At 39.5% G+C, this 22,194-nt stretch overlaps 1 protein-coding gene across 2 annotated transcripts; it reads left to right on the forward strand.

Moving 5' to 3' along the window:
- The first annotated feature begins 13,611 nt into the window (after positions 1-13,611).
- LOC139133822 (uncharacterized) lies at positions 13,612-20,403 on the forward strand. 2 transcript variants are annotated; one of them, XR_011552656.1, is made up of 5 exons: positions 13,612-13,943; positions 14,885-14,958; positions 15,392-15,528; positions 15,818-15,892; positions 19,909-20,403. XR_011552656.1 is itself a non-coding variant. In XM_070700589.1 (5 exons), exons 1-5 carry the CDS (start codon positions 13,889-13,891, stop codon positions 19,955-19,957), a joined length of 333 nt encoding a protein of 110 aa, XP_070556690.1. In that variant the 5' UTR covers positions 13,742-13,888; the 3' UTR covers positions 19,958-20,097. The 2 variants fall into 2 exon arrangements, 1 of the variants encoding a protein (XP_070556690.1); XM_070700589.1 differs by having other exon boundaries at positions 13,742-13,943; positions 15,392-15,471; positions 19,909-20,097.
- The last annotated feature ends 1,791 nt before the right edge of the window (positions 20,404-22,194 follow it).

The raw sequence follows: 22,194 nt of genomic DNA on the forward strand, positions 1-22,194 counted from the left end.
TTCGCTGCTTAATGAAACATAGTTTCCTTAAACCTGCTGTTGTCAAGCCTACGTTCGCGCATAAGTGGGTGCTCCAACCAGTCAATATAGTATTGTTTTCATTGTTTTGCGTCAAAAGTCGCTATATTTACAAACATAAACTATTCACGTCGAACGTCGATGAGCGCGTCGAAATACTTACAGTTTGGCATGGGGTGTTTTCACCGTACGTGGTGCGTTCGAGTTACGTAATTTCAACGATCGCAGCAGTGTGTCGCCTGGGGCCGGATGCGGACAGTGTCCGCGAACTGCGAAATTACCGCTACAAGTCAATATACTGGTATGCAAAAAACACGGTATGCATCGCTCTCATCTCTCAAATTCTTAGAACTAATATGTTTATATTAAATTTGGAAACATCGATGTCGAAAGCGAGTATTTTCTGAAGATTGAACCGTGATCCCGACGTACTCAACCAGCCAACGTAAAACTTTAATGTGACCAAGACAGTCTATGGGAAACTACCGGTATACACGGATACCGTACCGCTTCGCACCTCAGTGACGGGGTATTGAACATTTCTTGAATCGTCATTCTGAGTTTAGCATCATTAGTTTGGCAATGACAACTCTTCTGCCCGACTCCGACTCCATGGGAAGTATTGGGACATCCTAGACCGGACACGCGCTTGGCATGATGAGCGATATTTGGCCCGAAATCGGCATCTGATGATGCAGGCCGATGACCGTGCCGTCACAAGAAGAAAATTGATATGCCATTTTGCGTGACTTCTCTCGTCCGGTCATAATATCCAAATTTTCCCGGCGTACCGTAAATTTGCCATTGTTGGGTGTTGAGTAGAAACCACAAAACCAAAGCAAACGGCCCTTTTCAGGGCCATAAAAATTTCCAGATAACCCGATAACACATTTACATAATACACTGGAAATCTTGTTTTATTTAGACACCGTTAGCACATAAGGCGAATTCTAATCGACATTAGGTCCACGTCCAGCTAACTCGTGTCTTACTTTGCACAAGGTTTGATTAACAGTGGTATTCAAATCCCCGGGGTCGACGTTCTCACTGGCCACGCACAATTACTCACTAAAATTGTCCCGACAACTATCGGTTTGAAACATATTGTGTTTGAAACATATTGTGTTGTGATGCATAAAATACACGCAAAAAACCACAATCTCTGGAGCTCTCAGTTCAAGTTACTCGTAGGGCGTCTCTTTGCATAGTGAGCGTCTATCCGGTAATTATAACCAATTGGCGTCTTTTAAACACGAGCAATTGCGTGTAAATATTGTAGGTGATACTTCGGAAAACGCCAAATACTTCACATCACCTTTACAAGAAATACAATGGATTTTCAAACGTAATATGTCCGAGCGTGTAGTCTTATCAGTGGGCGTAAAGGTCCTTTGCAGTGGTGTCACTACTTAACAGAGTATAATAATAATACTGCCAGTATCTTGTTCATTGGAAAGTATTACCCCATAACCTGTTCATCTATAAGTTTTAGTTACATATGATTGCACCATCGTAAGATACTTTGATGGCTGAACCCTTTAAGCTGGCGAATAGTAAGATTGAAAATGTGATTGCCATGAAGGTTTTTGATAAATGATTGAATTAAGATAGTCTTCTTCGTTACAGCTTATGTCAGGCTAGCTGGCTGCGCGCGGTAACTCGCTGAACCTGGCTACACAGTATACTTTGCGCCCGGACCCTAAACCTTCACATTAGACATGACGGCTGCTGTCGAAAGGTGATAAATATGTTATCCCAAACGAAACTATAGATTACTTCAAATTTACTATGAAATGTTTTACTCATGACGCACCTAAACGATTGTTGAATTGCAATGGGGCGACTATGTGTTCACGGAAATATTCTTATCGTCCTGTAGTGAGGCATGCATTTTAGCGAGCAGCTTGCAACTGCCTAAGGGAGCCTTCAGTAATTACAGGGGGACGGGCCGGGGAATTGCGTGCACACCTGTACAGTAAAATGTGACCCTCCCCTAACCGCTTGTCTAAAATGTGACCCTCCCCCTTGAAACTTGACCCTCCCCCACTGCAGTATTCTACCCACACTAGATGAACTAGTTTCAGCTAAGGCCAGGAAGAAAAAATAAATTGTTCATCGGAATCGCCGCTTCTACTTTGGCATATTTGGAAATTTTTTTTTTTTTTGATCCCGGCAAATTCTTACTTCCGCATTACAAATATTTTTAGTACTGCCGCTGGTGGCGCCCTACACTGTGTCGGGTTTTCGCGGGCACGGGATTTTGAATGAGACTTCATACGTGTTCGGACTTAGTTGACCGCCAACACGTTGTTGTGACGTCTGAATTTGGCGAATCACGACGCAAAGTGGGTCGATTTGGCCAGAAATTTGCTCGTTTTGTAAAGGTTAGTACATGTCACATCATGAGTATTAATTTGGTCGCCAACATTCGACATGATGGCCAACAGTTAGTTCCAGAGACGCTATTCAGTGTTTGTCCTTATATTACGTTCGGCGATTTGTTCAACAAGATCGTGACAGCATATATAGATGGACGGTGCATCCGATTGAATGAAAATTGCATCGAAAGTATAAAAATTTACGGCAATGACAAAACACATGGTTGCGTCGATGTTAAAGTACGATCTGAATGATGACTATATAACTTCACTCCGATCACAGTACAGTGTTGTTAGACCATTGTGTAAAATGTGTATATATAGACAGCGGTAAAGAGGCCAAAACATGGGGCCAAAGTAAAATGAAAAAACTCAGATGCTAGGTCTCACCAGGACAATATTAAAGGACAATACTGAATTGTTGAATTTCAGTGATTTGCTGTACATTTTTTAAATGCTCAGAATATGTTGTGCAAACACTATCTGTGAATGTAATGGCCGATGTTATTGTTGGGAAATATAGTATTGAATTCAGTTACCAGTATCAGTGTTTCTTGTCTGAGATATTTCTGGTAAAAAGGGAAACAATTATCTTGCCTTGTCTGCATGTGTGCAAAAATGCCAGAGAACCGCGTTTACCTTCGGCCTAAAAAAAATAAAAAAAAAAATTTCGCTCGCCGCTCCTGGGACTTGGTCCAAAAAATCCGATGAACAAGATTTTTTTTTTCTCTGGCCTAATGTACATAACAATTGCTTTACTTGTTATGTAATGTTCGGACAGAAATTACAGGGAGGGGGTTGGTGTTTTTGGAGGGAGGGTAAAAATTTATAACGCAGGCAGTTTTGAAGGGTCATGCATTTGCAGGAGGGTCACCATATTATGCACAACTAAAAGCAGGCAAGATGTGGCTGATATAGTCCGTCACCCAAAAATATCAATAAAAATAAATGGGAGTCTATCAGGCAATATATTGACAATTTCCCCCCTCAAGCCAACTATGTCTGTACATTTATATATGTTTGATAATATATGTAAATGTACTTTGCTTGAGGTGGGAAGTAAAACGTGAATGTGTTTACAAAAAATTGGATTTGGAATTTCACCGAAATGCTGATTCACTATACATGCTGGTCTATGAGGAAACTATGAATAATTTCTTTCAATACAAAATCAGGTAAATCTGTGTATTTATGTACTCTTGATTATTGATATTAATGTACTTGATTAGACATGGGTGGTTACAAGTGGGTGTGTGTGCAAGAAATTGGATCTTGGAATTTCACCGATATGTAGATTCACTGTACATGGTAGTTTATCAGGAAACTATGAATAACTTTTTCCAATTCAAAACATAAAACTAACAATATATGTGCATTTATAGACGTTTGAGAATAGATATACGCTTTGCCAGATGTCGTATATGTTTTTGTCTCGTGTCTTTCACCAGTTTTAATTGTTCAAGGTGTTTAATGTAAATACCACTGCATCTTCTGTGCTTGTGAAACTGTCGATAATGTGTATGTATTTAAAAGAATCAATGTATTTCGTCGTTGATTTCCTGTTGAGAAAATAATACATTGACGGTTGAAGGTTTGGCCGTAAAATCAGCTTCTGATAAAAGTTATCTTCCCCTAAGATAGGTTTATACAAAAATACCCCCCCTGGAAAGTTTTCTATATAGTTACCTCCCCCTATTCCCCCTGCCCATCGCGACCTGTAATTACTGAAGGCTTATAGTAAATAGGTAATGCCTGTCTAAATGGCATGGTACATCGACAGAAAAGACAGAAAAATATGTACTGATGTCTACACATGCTTTTAACTTGCTTCTCCTTCATGGGTCTACTCATAGATGCCATCCAGAAGGAAGTAAAGTTACTTTAATGCTTTTAAACCGATGATCAAATATTTACCTAAAGATTAACCTTTCGAATCCCATTGTTTCCCAAAGTGACACATTACGAAGCATGTTTGCTTGTACAAGGGAGGCGCTAATCATACCTTTAAAAGTATTTCAATATTTCTGAATCGTCTGAACAATACTTCTCAGTCCGAGGGGAAATGTAGATTTTAGGAGCGTAATTTTAAATGTGAGACTTAATCAGGGAGGGACACCTGAAATGAGAAAGGGACTTCAAAAATAAAACTATGGATTTGATGTTTCATAATGGACTAGTATTGAACAAAAAACAAAACCAAAAAAAACCCCCAAAAAACAAAAAAACCCAAACTTCAAAACAAAACAAACCCCCCAAAACAAAACGAACAACAAGAAAGTTAACCTGTAAAATGTCAAGTTCTTACTTATGATACAAATATATTAACTCATGTATATTTGTATCCAGTATGGATTAGCATACATCACATATAACTGCTTCTGCCACGTTGTTGTGTGAACAAAACATTGTTGGTTTAACCTGTTCGTACCCCGAGTCGCAATAAACTGTGCCACACCCAATATTGTGTACAGTAGGTTCGGACCAAATTATTGGCGAGAAAGGGTCAAGAGTAGCGATAAACATATAGTGATATCGATTAGGAATAAGGGAAAGCTTACATGTTGGGACAGGAATAAGGGTGCCCTGATTTCAGCACAAGTTTCTTGTTGCTAATGTTTACTTCATGTTAATACGTTTACTGTAATAATTATATATTGCCAATAAAGATTTATACTTCGTCTTTCCTAAGTGTTGGTTCTGTAAATATTTCTTTTCCTCTTTCATTGTGTAATGTATTTGTCCTTTAATAGTCTTACGCGAAATTTTATTAGTATTTACATCTATTATCTGACCCATTTGATTGCCTAATTCGCCAAAGCAAGCAAGGGTAAGTTACTTATCTGTGAACGTTGTCACCAGATTTTTACCAGATTAAGTAAGTGTTCAGTTATTACGGATGAGATTGGGCCGGCAAAATCAAGGAGGGGGGGGGGGGCGTCACCTTAAATTTGAAAACTGCAAGGGGGGGGGGGGTGTCATGTATTTTTCAAACGGCTCAGAGGGGGGCACTTAATTTTCATGAGTATCCATCCCGTCAAAAAGCAATTTCAGTGTCCAGAAATATTCTGGGAGATAAAAATGATTCGCTGCATGATTTCATTCTCTGAAGTCATTTAACTGTAAATCTGATCAAAATTATAATTATCTGTCATATGGACATCTTGACTTTGCAAATCGGAGGCTTGTCTTATTGGAAATCGAGCTCACTGAGAGCAATAAATAATTACTATTACTTACATATAAGCGATATAGCAAGTGTTGTCACGGAAATTATTTAACAGTTACCTGGAGACTAGTAGTACCATGGAAAGTGAAATTATACTTGTAGGTGAAATTCCAATACCATACTTGTTGTCAAAATCTGAACTTTTCAATACCCTATTTGAATCAAGTATGTGTATCATAAGAACGGAACTGGACCACGTTACTGCTAAACTTTCTTGTTGTTTTTTTTTAATATTGGTCCATTATGAAACATCCAGTCTGCAGTACAATTTTTTTCGATTCCCTTTCTCAGACCAGGTGTCCCTCCCTGATGAAGCCTCACATTTTCAAGGAAGCCCTTAGAACCTGCAGTAACCCTTACAAATGTTTGTTGAAGCAGCCTAAGGGCGTTTGCAAGTCACCACTCACACCTGATAAGTAATTGACACCGTTTTATTGGCAAACATCAATTCTCAATATAAAAATCTTCCCCACACATTGATAAAAATCAGGTTAGGTTGGTAAGGAATTTTTCATGGAGGCCAAATCGAATCAAGTATCCAAATACTGCTTCAGCTGCCATTTAAATTTGCGCTCATGAACATTCAAGCGCAGCAACTGCAGCAAGAAAATCAATGGACTGAACACCATTATTGAGACAATTCAGAAATGTTGAAATAATTTTATAACTTTGATAAGTGCCCACCTTGTGCAAGCAAATCTTCTTCGTAGTGTGTCACGTCGGGAAACAGTGAGATTCGAAAGGTGCATCATCACGCAAATGTTTGATCACCAACATGAAATCAGTACTACTCCCTTCTCTTCATAGATGGAATTTTAATTTTCGAAAAAAACACATTTTTTGCTGATAAGATCAATATAAGCACGGACACAATAGTTGCAATGACGTCGCCATATGTTTCGTTGGTTATCTTAGTAGTGAAACGTACATATCATTATTTGTCAATGAGTTTAAACACTTTGAGTGCCCCCGGGCCGATCGATCGGCCCAACTATTGTTATGCAAATTGCCACGGGCCGATCGATCGGCCGACCTTTGCAACGTCCTTATTTTGAAGTACAGGTTTGTGAAAATGTCCGATTTCCTTATCTAAAACGGCGAAATTCTCTTCATAAACGCAGAGTTCATCTAAATTTACGTTTTTGTGATTTTTTGGGGCTTGGAACATGTTAAATATTTTTCTTTGAGCTTCTCTTATCCATTGAGAAAGAATGTGCGTAAACTACCACAACAGTGATGTCATACTTGTGGATTGTATGCTGCTTCAGTTCACATTCACATTTAATTCCATAAATAAGCTTTGCATGATATGTTTACAGTGAATAAGATTGAAAGGCTTATAAAAGTACTAAAATTTGATTGTGAGCAATTACTGATTTCGTTTATCTGTAATAAAAGGCAGACCAAGTGTTTTGAACCATTGACTCTAGACAAAACATTCTTTGGTCTAAATTTCCTCCGCTCAATTTCTCAGACAATAAATTTTCGAGTCATGTTTGCGAGTAGGAGAGCACACGTTGTCCCTACCTGGCTTTGAGTTTGAGTTTGACCCCATTGACACCCTGAAGATGTTGAAATGAGTGACCCTGCACATGTAGATACTCTGACGTCAAATCTGGTATAATTAAGGTGGAGCTGCATGCTGCCAACACAGTTTTTTCAAAGCATTATTTCTCATCAAAGATGACAAGGAAACCCCCTCATTCAAAAAGCAGAGACACTAATGTTGAGTATTGTAGCAGTAGTTTACTCGAAGGATGAAGCGGGTGTATATTTGATATAAAAACCCAATTTTGGTATTAATTATAAAAATTAAACTTCAGTCAAAAACTTGACGCTATTTCCTGAAATGTAATATTTCATTTAAAAGAAAAAACGACTATTTTATTAAGCATTATCTATCCTCATTCTGAAATGGCAAGGGTTGAAAAACCAACGCATAAAAATGATTAAAATCATGATTAGCAAAATTAAAATGCCTCTTACTCAAAATGTAAGAATTTTATTGTCAGACAAAATGTATGTTGCATTTATAGAACATAATGTGAAAATGTAAGAATATTTGACTCATCCAGAGCTGAGTTAAATTCTTTGGAAATTTTGAAATTGGGAGAAGAAAAAGAGGCCAGGTAATTGGGTGATTTGCATACATTTGCATAAATTAACACTTATTTATCACACAACTTAAGACTGCTTGACAAGCCAAAAGGTGAACCAAAGCAATATTTTGATCTGATGTTAACAAATTAATTGAAATTTAATAAATATTTGCAAAAAGGTGAGTTTAAGCTAAATACGCTGTGTTGGGTGCAGCGCCCCCTTAGCTCGAAAGCGGGGTAGAATATGTTAGTGAAGTAGCCACCAAATTACACAATATGTAAACATCAGTACATTTTGTAAATGTAAGTTAAAATTGATAAAATTTACCGATTGACGGGACCAATGGCTTCTTCACCAATATTATACACATTACAGATTATAACGACCTACTCCCATGAGTCACACAAGCAATAAAGACATTTTCGCAAAACACTAGTTTATTTTGCGCATAAATATATTATTTACCAACAGCAGTGGATCTTGTCAATTGAACACTTGTTTTCTGTATTATAACGATATTATTATAATGAATGATTTAATTTGTTTCATTCTATGAATGAGATAAATTTATCATGATAGGGAGTCTTGTGAAACCTAACTCTGCCTCAATATATACCATATTCTGCTGTACGTGAAGTAAGTCTAAAATCTCTCTACAAAAGTATAGCATGTACGATCATTATTGCTCAATTTTTCGACTGAAGCAGAAAATGACAACCTACGTTGAGGGAGACAGCCTTGGTAACTAAAAATAGCTAGATGAATGACGAGTATCGAGCAACAAGTGACCAATTACATCATGACTTTTTCGAAAGGACTTTGAACCAGGTAGATCATTTGGACTGCACACGTCACAAAGAATCGCATATAGGCGAGTATTTTATGTTAAATAAGCTACAGCATTAATTAGTCTCGCATTTCTATTTATTCATTAATTCCGACTTTGGCAGACACAACGATTGCCAATGACTAATGTACAGGTGTGAAGTTACACATAGGTCATTCTTTTGTTTCAATTCTCGGTAACACGAATTATATTGGTCTGAATTTTTACGTAAAATAATAATCCCACGATTTACAAAAGAAGAAATTATATCATCATTGAGGGAGCATAACGTTTTTAGCTCACGTATTCACACACGTGAGCTTATGTCGCAGTGATGTTTGTGTGCCTGTCTGTCTGTGTGTCTGTCTGTTGGTCCGATATCTCAAAAATGGCTGGTCAAATCAGAATCAAATCTTGTACATAGATTTAGTTAGCAAATGGCAAGAACTGTTCAGTTTTCGGTGGGTATGGCTTGCATACTTTTTGCTCATTTGAATAATTAATGATTTTAGAAAAAACGGATATACATTGAGAATGACTGCACACAATTTAATGAGATTTGCTACACATGTTGATCACATCAACACATATCAGCTGTGAAAGGTATTCAAGGGTGACATTAAATATAATACATAATTTGCATATTTAATGAACTTTACTCATTAGGGATACTTATCTGAATTAACTTGACCAAAGTTGATGAAACTTGCTATGTACATCAAAGATACTATGGTATAACATTATTGAAAATTATAAAGCATATTTACTTCAGGCAATTCCTAATTTGCATATTTAATGAGCTTTTCTAATAGGGATATATATCTCGATTGACTCAACCAAACTTGACGAAACTGGCTACGTACATTGAAGATACTATGATACAACAATATTCAAAGTCATTACACATTCTTACAATTCCGAATTAGCATATTTAATTAATTTCTCTAATTAGGGATATTTATCTGAATTTACCGCACAAAAGTTGATGAAACTTGCTATGTTCATTGAAGATAATATGATATAACATTATTTAAAGTCGTTAAATATTTTTACCTCAGTTAATCCTAATTTGCATATTTAATGAAATTTCCTAATTAGGGATATATGTCTTCATTGACTCAACTAAAGTTGAAGAAACTTGCTATGTACATTGAAGACACTAGGATTACAATATTCAAAGTCATTTAGCACTTTTATCAGCCAATTCCTAATTTGCATAATTAATGAACCTTCCTAATTAAAGTTGCAATATGGATCAAAATTGCCGATTTTTTTTCGTAAAACTAAAGCAAATCGACCATACTACGTTGAAGTACTCTTCTTAGCTAAGCCTCTTACCAATCCCGACACACAAATACGTTCATTTTAATACGTTGCGGCCGCCTAGAAAAGCTGTTTTGTAACAAACATTCAAAACAAAAACATTGGCGTTTTCTGCTATGCACGTGACAAGTACAACCAAGAGTGATGACGTCTCACTGGAGTGGACGATGGAGGGGCGATGTTGTCATGCTGACAGAACTTGACATATATAATGATAATTCATTGTAAACTTTGCGTTTGCCTAACTTTGATAGCATCACAATGTTTTAGAAATATAAGTATATCGATATGTTAAAGTACACCTCTGCAAAAGATCGTGTAATTGATTTTTCTCACCTATATACATGTACTTCACTGCCGCGCCGTATGCACCTACTATGTACGTTCGATCGATCGAGCGTCCAGACCACGTACACCGATCTGGTTGTGTTCACCGCGTGCCTGACACGGGGCCTGACAGCGTTTCCGAAATCCTCTCCCCGTTGCATGTTGTTACATTTTTCATGTTAAAAGGCGAGGAATCTGCACGCTTTATTTATTTGAAAGCTTTGCCCACTTAGGTATCGTCCATCACTGCAGAAGTTCGGCAACTGTCTTGCCCCTCTGTCTGGTCTTGCATGGCCATGTCAGCGCGTCGATCGACGCGTCGTAAATGAGGCCATACCATTACATGTAATGATGGAGACTGCAGTTTTTCTTTATTTCCGAAAAATGCATATTTGACCTGAAGGATATAGATTATCGATGAATGCTAACAGATCCAAGTTATTTCCTTGCGGAGGGACTACGGCGCAGTTCACATTACAAATCGTGGGGTCCGCACGGTGTTGGTAGGTCGGTGTTGCCCGAGGAAACACCGCTGGCTAGCGAAGTTGATCATCACACAATGTATCCGTGGCGGGGTTGACCTTTGACCCGCATAGCGATCCCCGCTACCCACCCAACAGATAGCTGCGTTTCCATAGCTACACACAGGGGCGACGTTTGTCTTTTCGAGAGAAAGTCTAGACACAGTCTGCCTCCTCGACGTGGTGCAGTAGTCGCGTGTCACTATTTTTTCTGGTTCCATCTTTCGATCTGACCAAACAATGTTTATTTTGCCGACAGTTTTGGCTAATTTCTTCCATTTTTACAAGGCTGAATCAGTCAGCAGAGACCCAGGGCGCGGGCAGAGACCTGACCGCTTGCCCGTGGGAATGCTAGCTAGGCATGTTGACACGATGTTGCAATTTCATAAACCGTTACCATGCATCAAATACGTACACTGCAAATTCTTCTGGCTTGAAATATAACCACTTGGTTTGTAGGTGGCTTGCGGGTGAACCAGTGTGTATATGTTTGAAATATTTCGGTTTGCCCGAAATCCTCTAAGGTTGTTATGGTTTGAAGTCCCGCCACCACACAGAGTATGGATGGCGTGTATTCATACCAATACATTGGTGGCTTATTATCAAGCCCGTCATGGTATAAATTTAAGCCGAATGGCTTCTTTTTAAGCCCGTGACAATATAATTTATCGGTTTAAATTTGAGCCACGAGCATCGTTGGTTTGTTTATATACCGACAAATTCATTGGCTCATCTTTAAGCCAACCACAAGTGGCAACTTTGTGGGCATGGTTTGAGTTTAAACCATTCAAGTTTATGGAATTAATCGGCCTGTTTTCAAGCCATTGTCATCATCAGTCACTGGTTAATTTCTAAACCAGAATTTTACATCACGTCACGACTTGACAGGCCTTATATAAATCGCACGATAGGGAGGACCATGCGCATTCAGTGCAACAGATTGATCAGCTTTAATTTTGGGCGATACAATTTTGTGAAGTTTTCAATTGAACAAAAGACATGGACTTGCTTCAAGTCTGTGGGCACAAAACAAATTGAAGGAATTTGGCCTAATTGACAATTAAAAGCGTTGATCTCAAATGACGTCATTTTTCTTTCATTAACATGCAAAAATAAATGTAGAGCCTATACGTCGGATTGTCAACATTTTCCAAGACAACGACGAAAATAAAAACCACAATAATTCATGGCTCAGACCACAGGCGCTTGGCACATTGCTGGGATAATAATCGTATTTAATATGTAGAATGTCTATATACGACTTGATTATTCAGTAAAAGAATCACCGTACATGAGATATTAGTGTAAACCTATAGGCCTACATGTTGACTGGCATTATACCGAGTGGCTATGGCTGCCTGGCTTGGGCCAGGCGAACACACTGCATAATCATCAATGTGTAGAACGTCTACATGACTTAATTATTTAATAAAGAATAACGGTACGTGATATTACTGTACATGTCGGCTAGCTTAACCGAGTGGCTGTAGCTGCAGGGCTTTGGCCCGGCTTGGGCCCGTTGTCCACTGCTGCACAGACATAAACTCAAGGCGTGAAAGCTTTTCACCGGCCTATTTCATAAATCAGCGAAATTCAGGATCTCTGAGCGTTTTCGGTGATAAAAACTGGTCATCGGTGGTGTATAAACAATCGATCGACTGGCCCTTTTGCCTAAAATCATACCTTACCCTATGCTACTGGCGAGAAATCGTCCTAAAATCGGCTGGGCACACCAACCCAGCGCCGGCCATTTTGAATGAGCTGCATGCAATGTATGCGCTTGTGCATACAACCCTTGGCAGATGACGTATTGTCTTTCAATTGCTCTTCTCTCATTGGACGCGTACGTTGCAGGAAGCTTATTCAAAATGGCCGGCGCTGGGTTGGTGTGCCCAGCCGATTTCAGGACGATTTCTTGCCAGTAGCATAGGGTAAGGTATGATTTTAGGCAAAAGGGCCAGTCGATCGATTGTTTATGCAACCACCTGACCGATGACCAGTTTTATCACCGAAAACGCTCAGAGATCTGAATTTCGCTGATTTATGAAATCGGGCGGTGAAAAGCTTTCACGCCTTGAGTTATGTCTGTGCAGCAGTGGACAGGGACAACGGGCTCAAGCCGGGCCAAAGCCCTGCAGCTACAGCCGCTCGGTTTAAGCTAGCCGACATGTACAGTAATATCACGTACCGTTATTCTTTATTAAATAATCAAGTCATGTAGACATTCTACACATTGATGATTATGCAGTGCGTTCGCCTGGCCCGAGCCAGGCAGCCATAGCCACTCGGTATAATGCCAGTCAACATGTAGGCCTATAGGCCTACACTAATATCTCACGTACGGTGATTCTTTTACTAAATAATCAACTCTACATATTAAATACGATTATTATCCCAGCAATGTGCCAAGCGCCTGTGGCTCAGACTAAAGCTACCACAACCGTGAGTCACGCATGCATTGGCCGAATGCGCGCGTGCAGTAGTAGGCTAACAAACCTGAAATCGCGATCAATGCTATTCTCTGTAGGCCCGGATTGTAGGCATATCCTTAATTTTTGCCAGGCCACAGCCTTGATCCTGGGACAAGTCCGACGCATTTTATTAATAAGGACATGTTTGAAATGGATGTTCTATGCCCCTGAACGTGCCAAAAATATACACAAGCCATAGCAAACGCAACTGATATTCAGACGGTCGTTCAAATTACCAAAGCAGCGTACAAGGAGGAAGTCCTTAACCTTTGACCGTCGTTTCACCCTTTGTAACATTACACTTTAAAATAGTTCAATTTTACACAATGATTCACCAAACCAATGTTTAAACTTCGTTATAGATATTATATGTCTGTGACATATGTAAGAATTATAGTACTTGTTGATTGATCGTACTCTTAAAGGGACCGCTGGCTAGTGGAATCCCCATCCCTTCACTTTAGGCAGTTGCGTATTAATTCCTGTGTGGCACAGATACTGCGCGCGCCAAAATTCCGAATTCGACTGGCCTTCGCACCGTAGCCGAGGCGTTATTACGATCGTATCAGCGCTTACGATTCCGTACTCCGGCACAAGTCGACAGTAATGGCTTCCGTCACCGATGAAGAATTACTTCGCAAGCAAGAACTGGTTATGTACCTCAACGATAGCTATTCGCCACCACATATACACGGGTCATGATCAGATGCAAGTTGCAACCGACGTCTTGGAATGCACAACCACAAATCAAACGTAAGTTTGTTTTTGCATATTCCGTGGAAGATTTGCAAAGTCATTGATTTAAACCGGGCTTATTTTTTCCTCAAAGCATATCGGTTAGCTTGAACCATTTTAAGTAATGTACATGCGTTTGAGTATTGTCGGAAAAGGTGAAAATTTCCTTGTCACAACCATTCGCCATTGTCTTCGACATACCGCCATGGACGGGTGTATGTTTATCGTGTTTGTATGGCTTTTCACGACCGCGAATGAATGTGTTTCCCCGAAATCGTCCGTGCTGGGTGAATAATCAAATGCGTTTTCTTAGCTCCACTGTGTCAGCTGGTCAGCGACGAGGAGCTTTTCTACGAGTAGCCCTGAGTACAGGTCTGTGTGTTCCCGGCGTTGTACGGTCTCCACCACTAGCTAGCCCTGGGGGCCCTGCAACGGTCTATGGAGATAACTGGGGTTGTTGCAGCGAGATTCAAAATGGCGATCCCCGTGGGTAAACAACTTGTCGAGTACGTTATGTTTCAGAAAACGAGCGGTTTTGGATGTTAGGAGAAGTTAATCGCATCTTTCCTTGGGTCGGTAAGGAGGTTAAGGTAGGCAGGGAAAGGGTTTTGCCCCGATAGAGCAGAATTTCGTCCAAAAAGACAGCGTTTTCGTTGCAGTCCTCATCCGGACCGCAGAGACCCCAGTTATCTTCATAGACCGTTGCAGGGCTGTGGCGGAGCCGGAGGCCGTATAACTATAAGTTATAACGCCGGGAACACACAGACCTGTACGCAGGGCTATTCTGAGAGGTGGATCATGGATGCGTCGTCCGGTGTACGTCGTCCGTAGTCCGCTGTATATTTAATAACTCCTTGCTATTGTCCATCCTGAACGGAAAGATGGCAATCATTTAAATTTTGTCATCCATCAGTTCACAGGAAAATTGCATTTGATAACCCTTTTTCATTATTGTATAGGACGGAGACACCAACAAATAGCTGCAACAAGAGCTATTGCCACAGTAAAGAGATGCCCCATTTTACCAGAAAAAGTGAGTAAAACTGCACATTTGTGGTCAAGCTACCTTTCTGTGTGATTTTCAGGCAAACTGACTTGCCACAGCTTATTTGCAGGTATAATCCTCATGCTATTCTTTCAATAACAAACATACTGTTTCATGGATGATGTTGATAATAACCTCAAACAGGCAACTTTGATGATTTAATACAGACACATACCTCACAAATCCTTTGGCCAAAAAGATGTAATGGTTGATTCTGTTATTCAAGGCAAATTTATGTTTCCACAGCATGATTTGAACTTGGGTCCTTCAACATTGCTTACACAAATTTTGTGAGCCATCTTGTCACTCAAGACGGGTAAATATTAAAGTGATTCATTTTCAGCAAATAACTTCCTGTACAAATGTGACTATTGACTTCCACTTACGGGTAATAGATAATTATTTGTTTCTTTTTCAACAGATTGTCCAGGACATAACATACTTGATACAGAAAATGCCTTCAGCTCCACAAATTAACAATGGATTCTCTGAGTACAATGTGTAAGCAGAATGAAGACTCTGCCCTCAGATATGGAATTCAAAGAGGGAATATAAAAGGTGATCAAGTATCGTTATGTGCAGTGATAATAATTACATCAGGCATGAATGTTCCTCATATTTCCACATATTACACTAACACTTTGGGTTTTGTTTAAATTTCAGCTGTTATTACATATCTGTGACATATTATCTTTGTCGTGGTCACACAACAGACAGAAATGTTTAAACGTTTTATTGTTATAATCAATCATATGAGGGGAGCCACTTGCTTGCACCTGGTTTATGATATTGAATCTTAGTCTGATGTATCAAAACATAATTTGCCATTTCCCTTATTTTTAAACAGGCATCAAACATTTTTGGTTCTCAAGAGTGTCTTTGGTGGAAAAACTGCAGTTGGAAAAATGGTAACAGTTGTTACGTAAGTATTGCTTGTTGAAAAAATTTGTTACTGTGATTCAGTACAAACTAGTCAAGGCACATAATGTGCCTTGACTAGTTTGCTCTGACATTAGCTGTAAGTTTTAGCAATTTTCAATCTTCATTGTTGTGTGTACAAACTGCAGTTTTGATAGCTATATAACAGTCTCTTGAATACCAGTGTTCTGCTTGACAATGTACTGTGTACATGCTTAACAACCATTGTTATTGTTGACAAATGAATTCTATTCCAGACTGAAATTAGATTTTTAACAATAACCACATGCTGTACACATATGAACTGGGTTGATAATGTATGTTAGACATTCATTATGCCTTAAGAAGTAGAACAAGAAACTGCAGTATATACACACAACAAAACTACTTGGAAATTGCCAATGGCTACAGATGATGGAGTTTTCATCATGCTGGATTTATAATTTCTATCAGATTCAGTACAACGATGTCCGTGTAACCCTACACTGGAAATCTCTCACAGCCCTGTTACATTCTGAGGGCTGGTTCAGGGATGTGCAAATACCTGTACCAGCTCTGAGAAGCTACAGAGACTACCAGCTATTAAAATAATATCCTCAGTATAGTAGAAAAATAAGTAGCACAGCTGCATTTCACATCCATGTACCTAGTGTGTCAACAGTCCTGTACAATAGTTTTGCAAATAGTACATGTAACATGGGTTTGAAAAAATGAGCTTGAAAATTTGCTTCCAAATCAGCCTTGTAGAAGCAATGTGTACAGTTCTCTAATAGGGAAATTCCAACATAACTGGTACATGAATGTCTGCATAGGCACAATTGCACTGTGTGTTTACAATAAGGCTGGTACAGGGAGGTAAGCTTTTATGTGACAAGGGTAAGGTACCGTTCAGTTTTTACGGCCGGGGGGGGGGGCGGCAAAATCCAGGGGGGGTCATCAAAATTTTGGAATCCGCAAAGGGGGGGTCATCGCTTTTTCACTGGTAAGAAAGGGGGGGTCACCACATTTTCAAAAACATAATACCAACAATAAAGTTCACTTTATGCCATTGCCATGATCGACCCTCTTTACCGGCGGGCCGCCTTCGGCGGCCCACTACAATAAATATACATTATGTATTACCCATGACCCTCTTAACAGGCAGACGCCTTTGGCGGCCCACTCCAATTAGGTTTACTTCATGCAATGGCCATGATCGACCCTCTTTACGGCGGGCCGCCAGCGGCGGCACACTCCAATAAATTGATGTTATGTAATACCCCACGGCAATCTTAATGGCCGTGCGCCTTCAGCAGCCCTGTCCAGTAAAGTCTACTTTATGCAATAGCCATGATCGACCCTCTTTACCGGTGGTACCGGTGGCCCACTAGAATAAAGTGACTTTACGTAATGGCCCATGACCCTCTTAACCGGAGGGCTGCCTTTGGCGAACCACTCCAATAAAGTTCACTTTATACAATGTCCATGGACATGGACATGAGTTGTCTATTGAAATGAAGTTAAAAATTGCCTTACAGTCGTCCTAATTAACAGACGTTTCAATGGATGTGGCTGAGAAGTTTGTGCACTGGCATCTCTGCTACACGAAGAAAGTGCGCGGCGTACCGGAGTTCAAATCCAAACCATGCGGGTAAATTTGACGTATGGGTTTTAGTTATTTTTAAGCGGGGGGGGGGGGGTCATCAATTTTCTTCGTCTGACAAAGGGGGGGTCATCTTTTTTTCACGAAAAATGCAGGGGGGTCTATATTTTTTTGAACACCGGCGACAAGATTTTGCCGGCCCCCCCCCCCAGCCGTAAAAAACTGAACGCTCCCTAAAAAGGGGCTGAAAATTTCACAGCTGGTATGTGGATGTGTTCATCACTGTGCCTCAAATGCTGAACACAGGTCCTGGTACAGGGAGGTGATCAGCACTTCTGGTACATGCATATAGCGCTAGGCATGTCACATACCTACAGCACACATTCCTATATCTGGATGTGTATAAAATTACCCCTGCTACAGTGTTATCAGGTACATGGGTGGTACACAGAGTGCTCGTCAAAGCTGTGCTAGGATGTTGTACAAGGACATGGCCATGTCAAATCTGCATTTGTCAATTTATTTCAAGATAAAAGGCCAATATGACCATCAACCATACCCTCATTCACATGAATCATATGTTTACTTAGGGAGCGTTCAGTTTTTACGGCTGGGGGGGGGGCGGCAAAATCTTGTCGCCGGTGTTCAAAAAAATATAGACCCCCCCTGCATTTTTCGTGAAAAAAAGATGACCCCCCCTTTGTCAGACGAAGAAAATTGATGACCCCCCCCCCCCCCGCTTAAAAATAACTAAAACCCATACGTCAAATTTACCCGCATGGTTTGGATTTGAACTCCGGTACGCCGCGCACTTTCTTTGTGTAGCAGAGATGCCAGTGCACAAACTTCTCAGCCACATCCATTGAAACGTCTATTAATTAGGACGACTGTAAGGCAATTTTTAACTTCATTTCAATAGACAACTCATGTCCATGGACATTGTATAAAGTGAACTTTATTGGAGTGGTTCGCCAAAGGCAGCCCTCCGGTTAAGAGGGTCATGGGCCATTACGTAAAGTCAACTTTATTCTAGTGGGCCACCGGTACCACCGGTAAAGAGGGTCGATCATGGCTATTGCATAAAGTAGACTTTACTGGACAGGGCTGCTGAAGGCGCACGGCCATTCAGATTGCCGTGGGGTATTACATAACATCAATTTATTGGAGTGTGCCGCCGCTGGCGGCCCGCCGGTAAAGAGGGTCGATCATGGCCATTGCATGAAGTAAACCTAATTGGAGTGGGCCGCCAAAGGCGTCTGCCTGTTAAGAGGGTCATGGGTAATACATAATGTATATTTATTGTAGTGGGCCGCCGAAGGCGGCCCGCCGGTAAAGAGGGTCGATCATGGCAATGGCATAAAGTGAACTTTATTGTTGGTATTATGTTTTTGAAAATGTGGTGACCCCCCCTTTCTTACCAGTGAAAAAGCGATGACCCCCCCTTTGCGGATTCCAAAATTTTGATGACCCCCCCTGGATTTTGCCGCCCCCCCCCGGCCGTAAAAACTGACGGTACCTTAGTAGATTATGGCTTAGTTCTATTGTTCTGATCTCCATTAGCCACAACTTGGGGGCTTTGTGCCAGCATTTTTGTTCTGCTTATCAACTGCAGTTTCCCATTCAAATCATTGAAGCATGATGAAATCCTCAATGTTTAGCTACTCAGTACAGTACGTACATGTAGCATTGTTATTGTTGAAATTTCATTGAGGGCTGGACAAGAATTCATTTGTCAATTATAAAATGATAAAAATACAGGCTGTGTTTACAAACATAGTACTTGGCATTTTAGTATACTGAGGAAAGTAGGCAAAGAAACTGTAGATGATAAACAGTAGTGAAATACTGAAGAAGTAGCCAAAAGTTACAGTTAATGGAGCCTCATTTACTTATTTCAAACTATATACATGTGAAGTATATCATCAATGATGGCTGTTGCATACCCAGAGTGATAAAATGCTTTCTCAAAGTCTTTCTAACTTCTTTGCAAGTCTCAAAACCACATTGCACTGTGACTCTAATATATCTTGCCTTGTAATATATTCATTTTGATATTCTGGATTTGAAATTCATTATCATGACATTCAAACCATAGTTTTACACATTTTTGCCAGTGCAGTGATGCAGCAAGGTCAATGACATTGACAATAACTTGTAAGAGCTATCTTTTTCATGCTAAGAGACTTTACCCTGAGTAGTCATGTCAGATTATTGGTGCACCAAGAAAGATTTGATAATATCATGTAATATATGTGTTTAAGAACATGACTGTAATTTAGAATGCTGCCAATGAACATTCCAATATACTTGCACAAATTCCCTAAACATACCAGTAGATAGGCCTTGCCCTCATTGTACTAGTAGCTTGGCACTGAGTGTTTTACCATGATCTAACCCTGTGCCTCAAATTTTAAATGTTTACATCTTTTATATTCCAGGATACTGGAAAACTCCAAGGAAGAGATGCAAAGCAGCAGCCCTGTTTAGGTATGCTCGTCTATGAAGGAGCAAGCAGTTTGTGTTGTTTCTTGAAGGTGTAATCTTCTGCAGCATGGAAAGAGACAATGTTATGCTGGGTTTGCTTAGTTATCTAGGGTTTCAAAGTTTAATTACATCAGATGTCTGAAAGGAACTTGTCAATTTGTAGAGTACTTCTGGCTTGACATAGCTGGGATGTGAACTAAATGTGCTGACAATTATGAGTGGTCTGTAATGCGCAGGGGATTTCCCGGTGAAACAGACAGCAATTTTGCATCAGATGCATGAGGTAAACTTTATAACATCAAATTATGTTATCAGTATGATCTTACAAGTAGCATTCATAAGAATGTCATTTTCAGTGAGTATACCCTTGTAAGTATCAGATTTAATTATGTTGCAACAATTACTGTTTCATTTCTTGTAAATTGCAATAAATGTTAATCTGAAATTAATTTAGATGATTGTTGTTGTTTTTTTTAATGTAGCTTGCATGCAGGATTTCTAACTATTTCAGCTGTTGTTTGTGTTTCAGATATTTTACAGTCCTGCTTTGTGTAGCTCCATCACATAGAGGACCCAATAGGCCATTCCATGGGATAATAATCCTCCCCTGCGTCTGCAAAATTTGAAGAAATCCAATTTAAATTTGAAGGATGGTCAGAAATAATTATCCCCCCTCCCCCCGGCAATATGGCTAATATTGAACTGGTTTGTCAGCAAGCCACACAAAAGCCCTAGAGTGGCATGTCTGCAAGCCAGCTTGTAATGGCTTGTTGGTAAACCAGAGGAATCCTTATAGTGGCTTGCTTGTAAACCATAATTAGTCAGAAATTGGTTTGTTCGTAAGCCACATTGGAGTAATATTGGCTTATCTTCAAACCAGATGGAACCAGAATTGGCTTACTGTTGAGCCAGAGAAGTGTGGTATTGGTTTACAAATAAGCCACTGTTCAGCATTATCTGGTATATGGGCAAGCCACAGTATCTAAAACATGGCTTGCTAGCAAGCCTAGTTCACATAAGAGTGGATTGCCTGTAAACCATTGTTCAGTACTAACTGGCTTACTGGCAAGCTGAAGTGATCTTTGCTTGGCATGTATATATGCTGTATCAAAACCAAAACTGGTATGCACAGAAACCAGACTTGGCATGCCAGAAAGCCAAATATAAGCCAAAAGTCACAACTCGAAACAATCCGTTTACTGACAAACAAGCCGGTTTATTTTTGGCTTGAATTTAGCTGGCCCGCAAACCAGAAAAATTTGCAGTGTATGCGTACATATTCAAATAGTAAAAATGACGTATCAAATTATGTGCTTTACTCTCGCAAACAGTACGTACCCAAACAGCAATTTATTCGGTAATTAAATCAAATTACTCGAATTAGAGCTATCCCCATGTTCCTGTTAATGGTCGAATCTGCAAATGATATTGTTATGGATTTTTCTATAAAGTTAAATCTTCGAAATATGAAGGTCAATTCTGATCCATATTGCAACTTTAAGGATATATATCTCTATTTACTTGATCAAAGTTGGTGAAACATGCTATGTACATTGGTGATACCAGGTAAAACAATATTGAAAGTCATTTCGCATTTCCATGTCAGGTAATTTATAATGTGCATATCTGATGATGATGTGCTGAACATTTTTCATGATGTTGATCATGAACACTTTAAATGAAGTTGGAAATATATGGCAAAAGTTTAAATGTACACAAAACTGCAATATATAATGAAACGTGAGCATTTTCAGTCCATATCTGGTCTACATTTCTATTGAGTCACATTGCAACAATCTAATGTGTATCCCGACTGCTACTAAATCCAGTGCTTCAAAATATTAAATCGCTACTTTGAAAGTCACTGTATTTCAACATTATGTCGATATCCATATGCAGAATCATGGTTTATAGCAGCGACATATCCTATATTGATTCAAATTGTTTATTATATCCAATCCTTTGAAAACAAAAACATATCAAAGCTGCCTTGATGATAGGGTGATGACGAAATGAACAAATTATTTCAAACTATTAGTTTGCATAAGAATATCAAAACGGATGGAACTAAAAGCTACTAGAACTATTTCCAATAAATAACTGCTAAGACTACATTATAAGCAGTTACACAGCTACATAGGTTCGTTTGGACGCCATTGCAAGCTGACTGCTATTAACATCAAACAAAGCTATAACCTAGTCCTTCCATGTTAGATGTTGAAACCGTTTGATTGGGCATA

This window comes from Ptychodera flava, chromosome 1 (genome assembly GCF_041260155.1).
Source record: "Ptychodera flava strain L36383 chromosome 1, AS_Pfla_20210202, whole genome shotgun sequence".
Lineage (NCBI taxonomy): Eukaryota > Metazoa > Hemichordata > Enteropneusta > Ptychoderidae > Ptychodera > Ptychodera flava.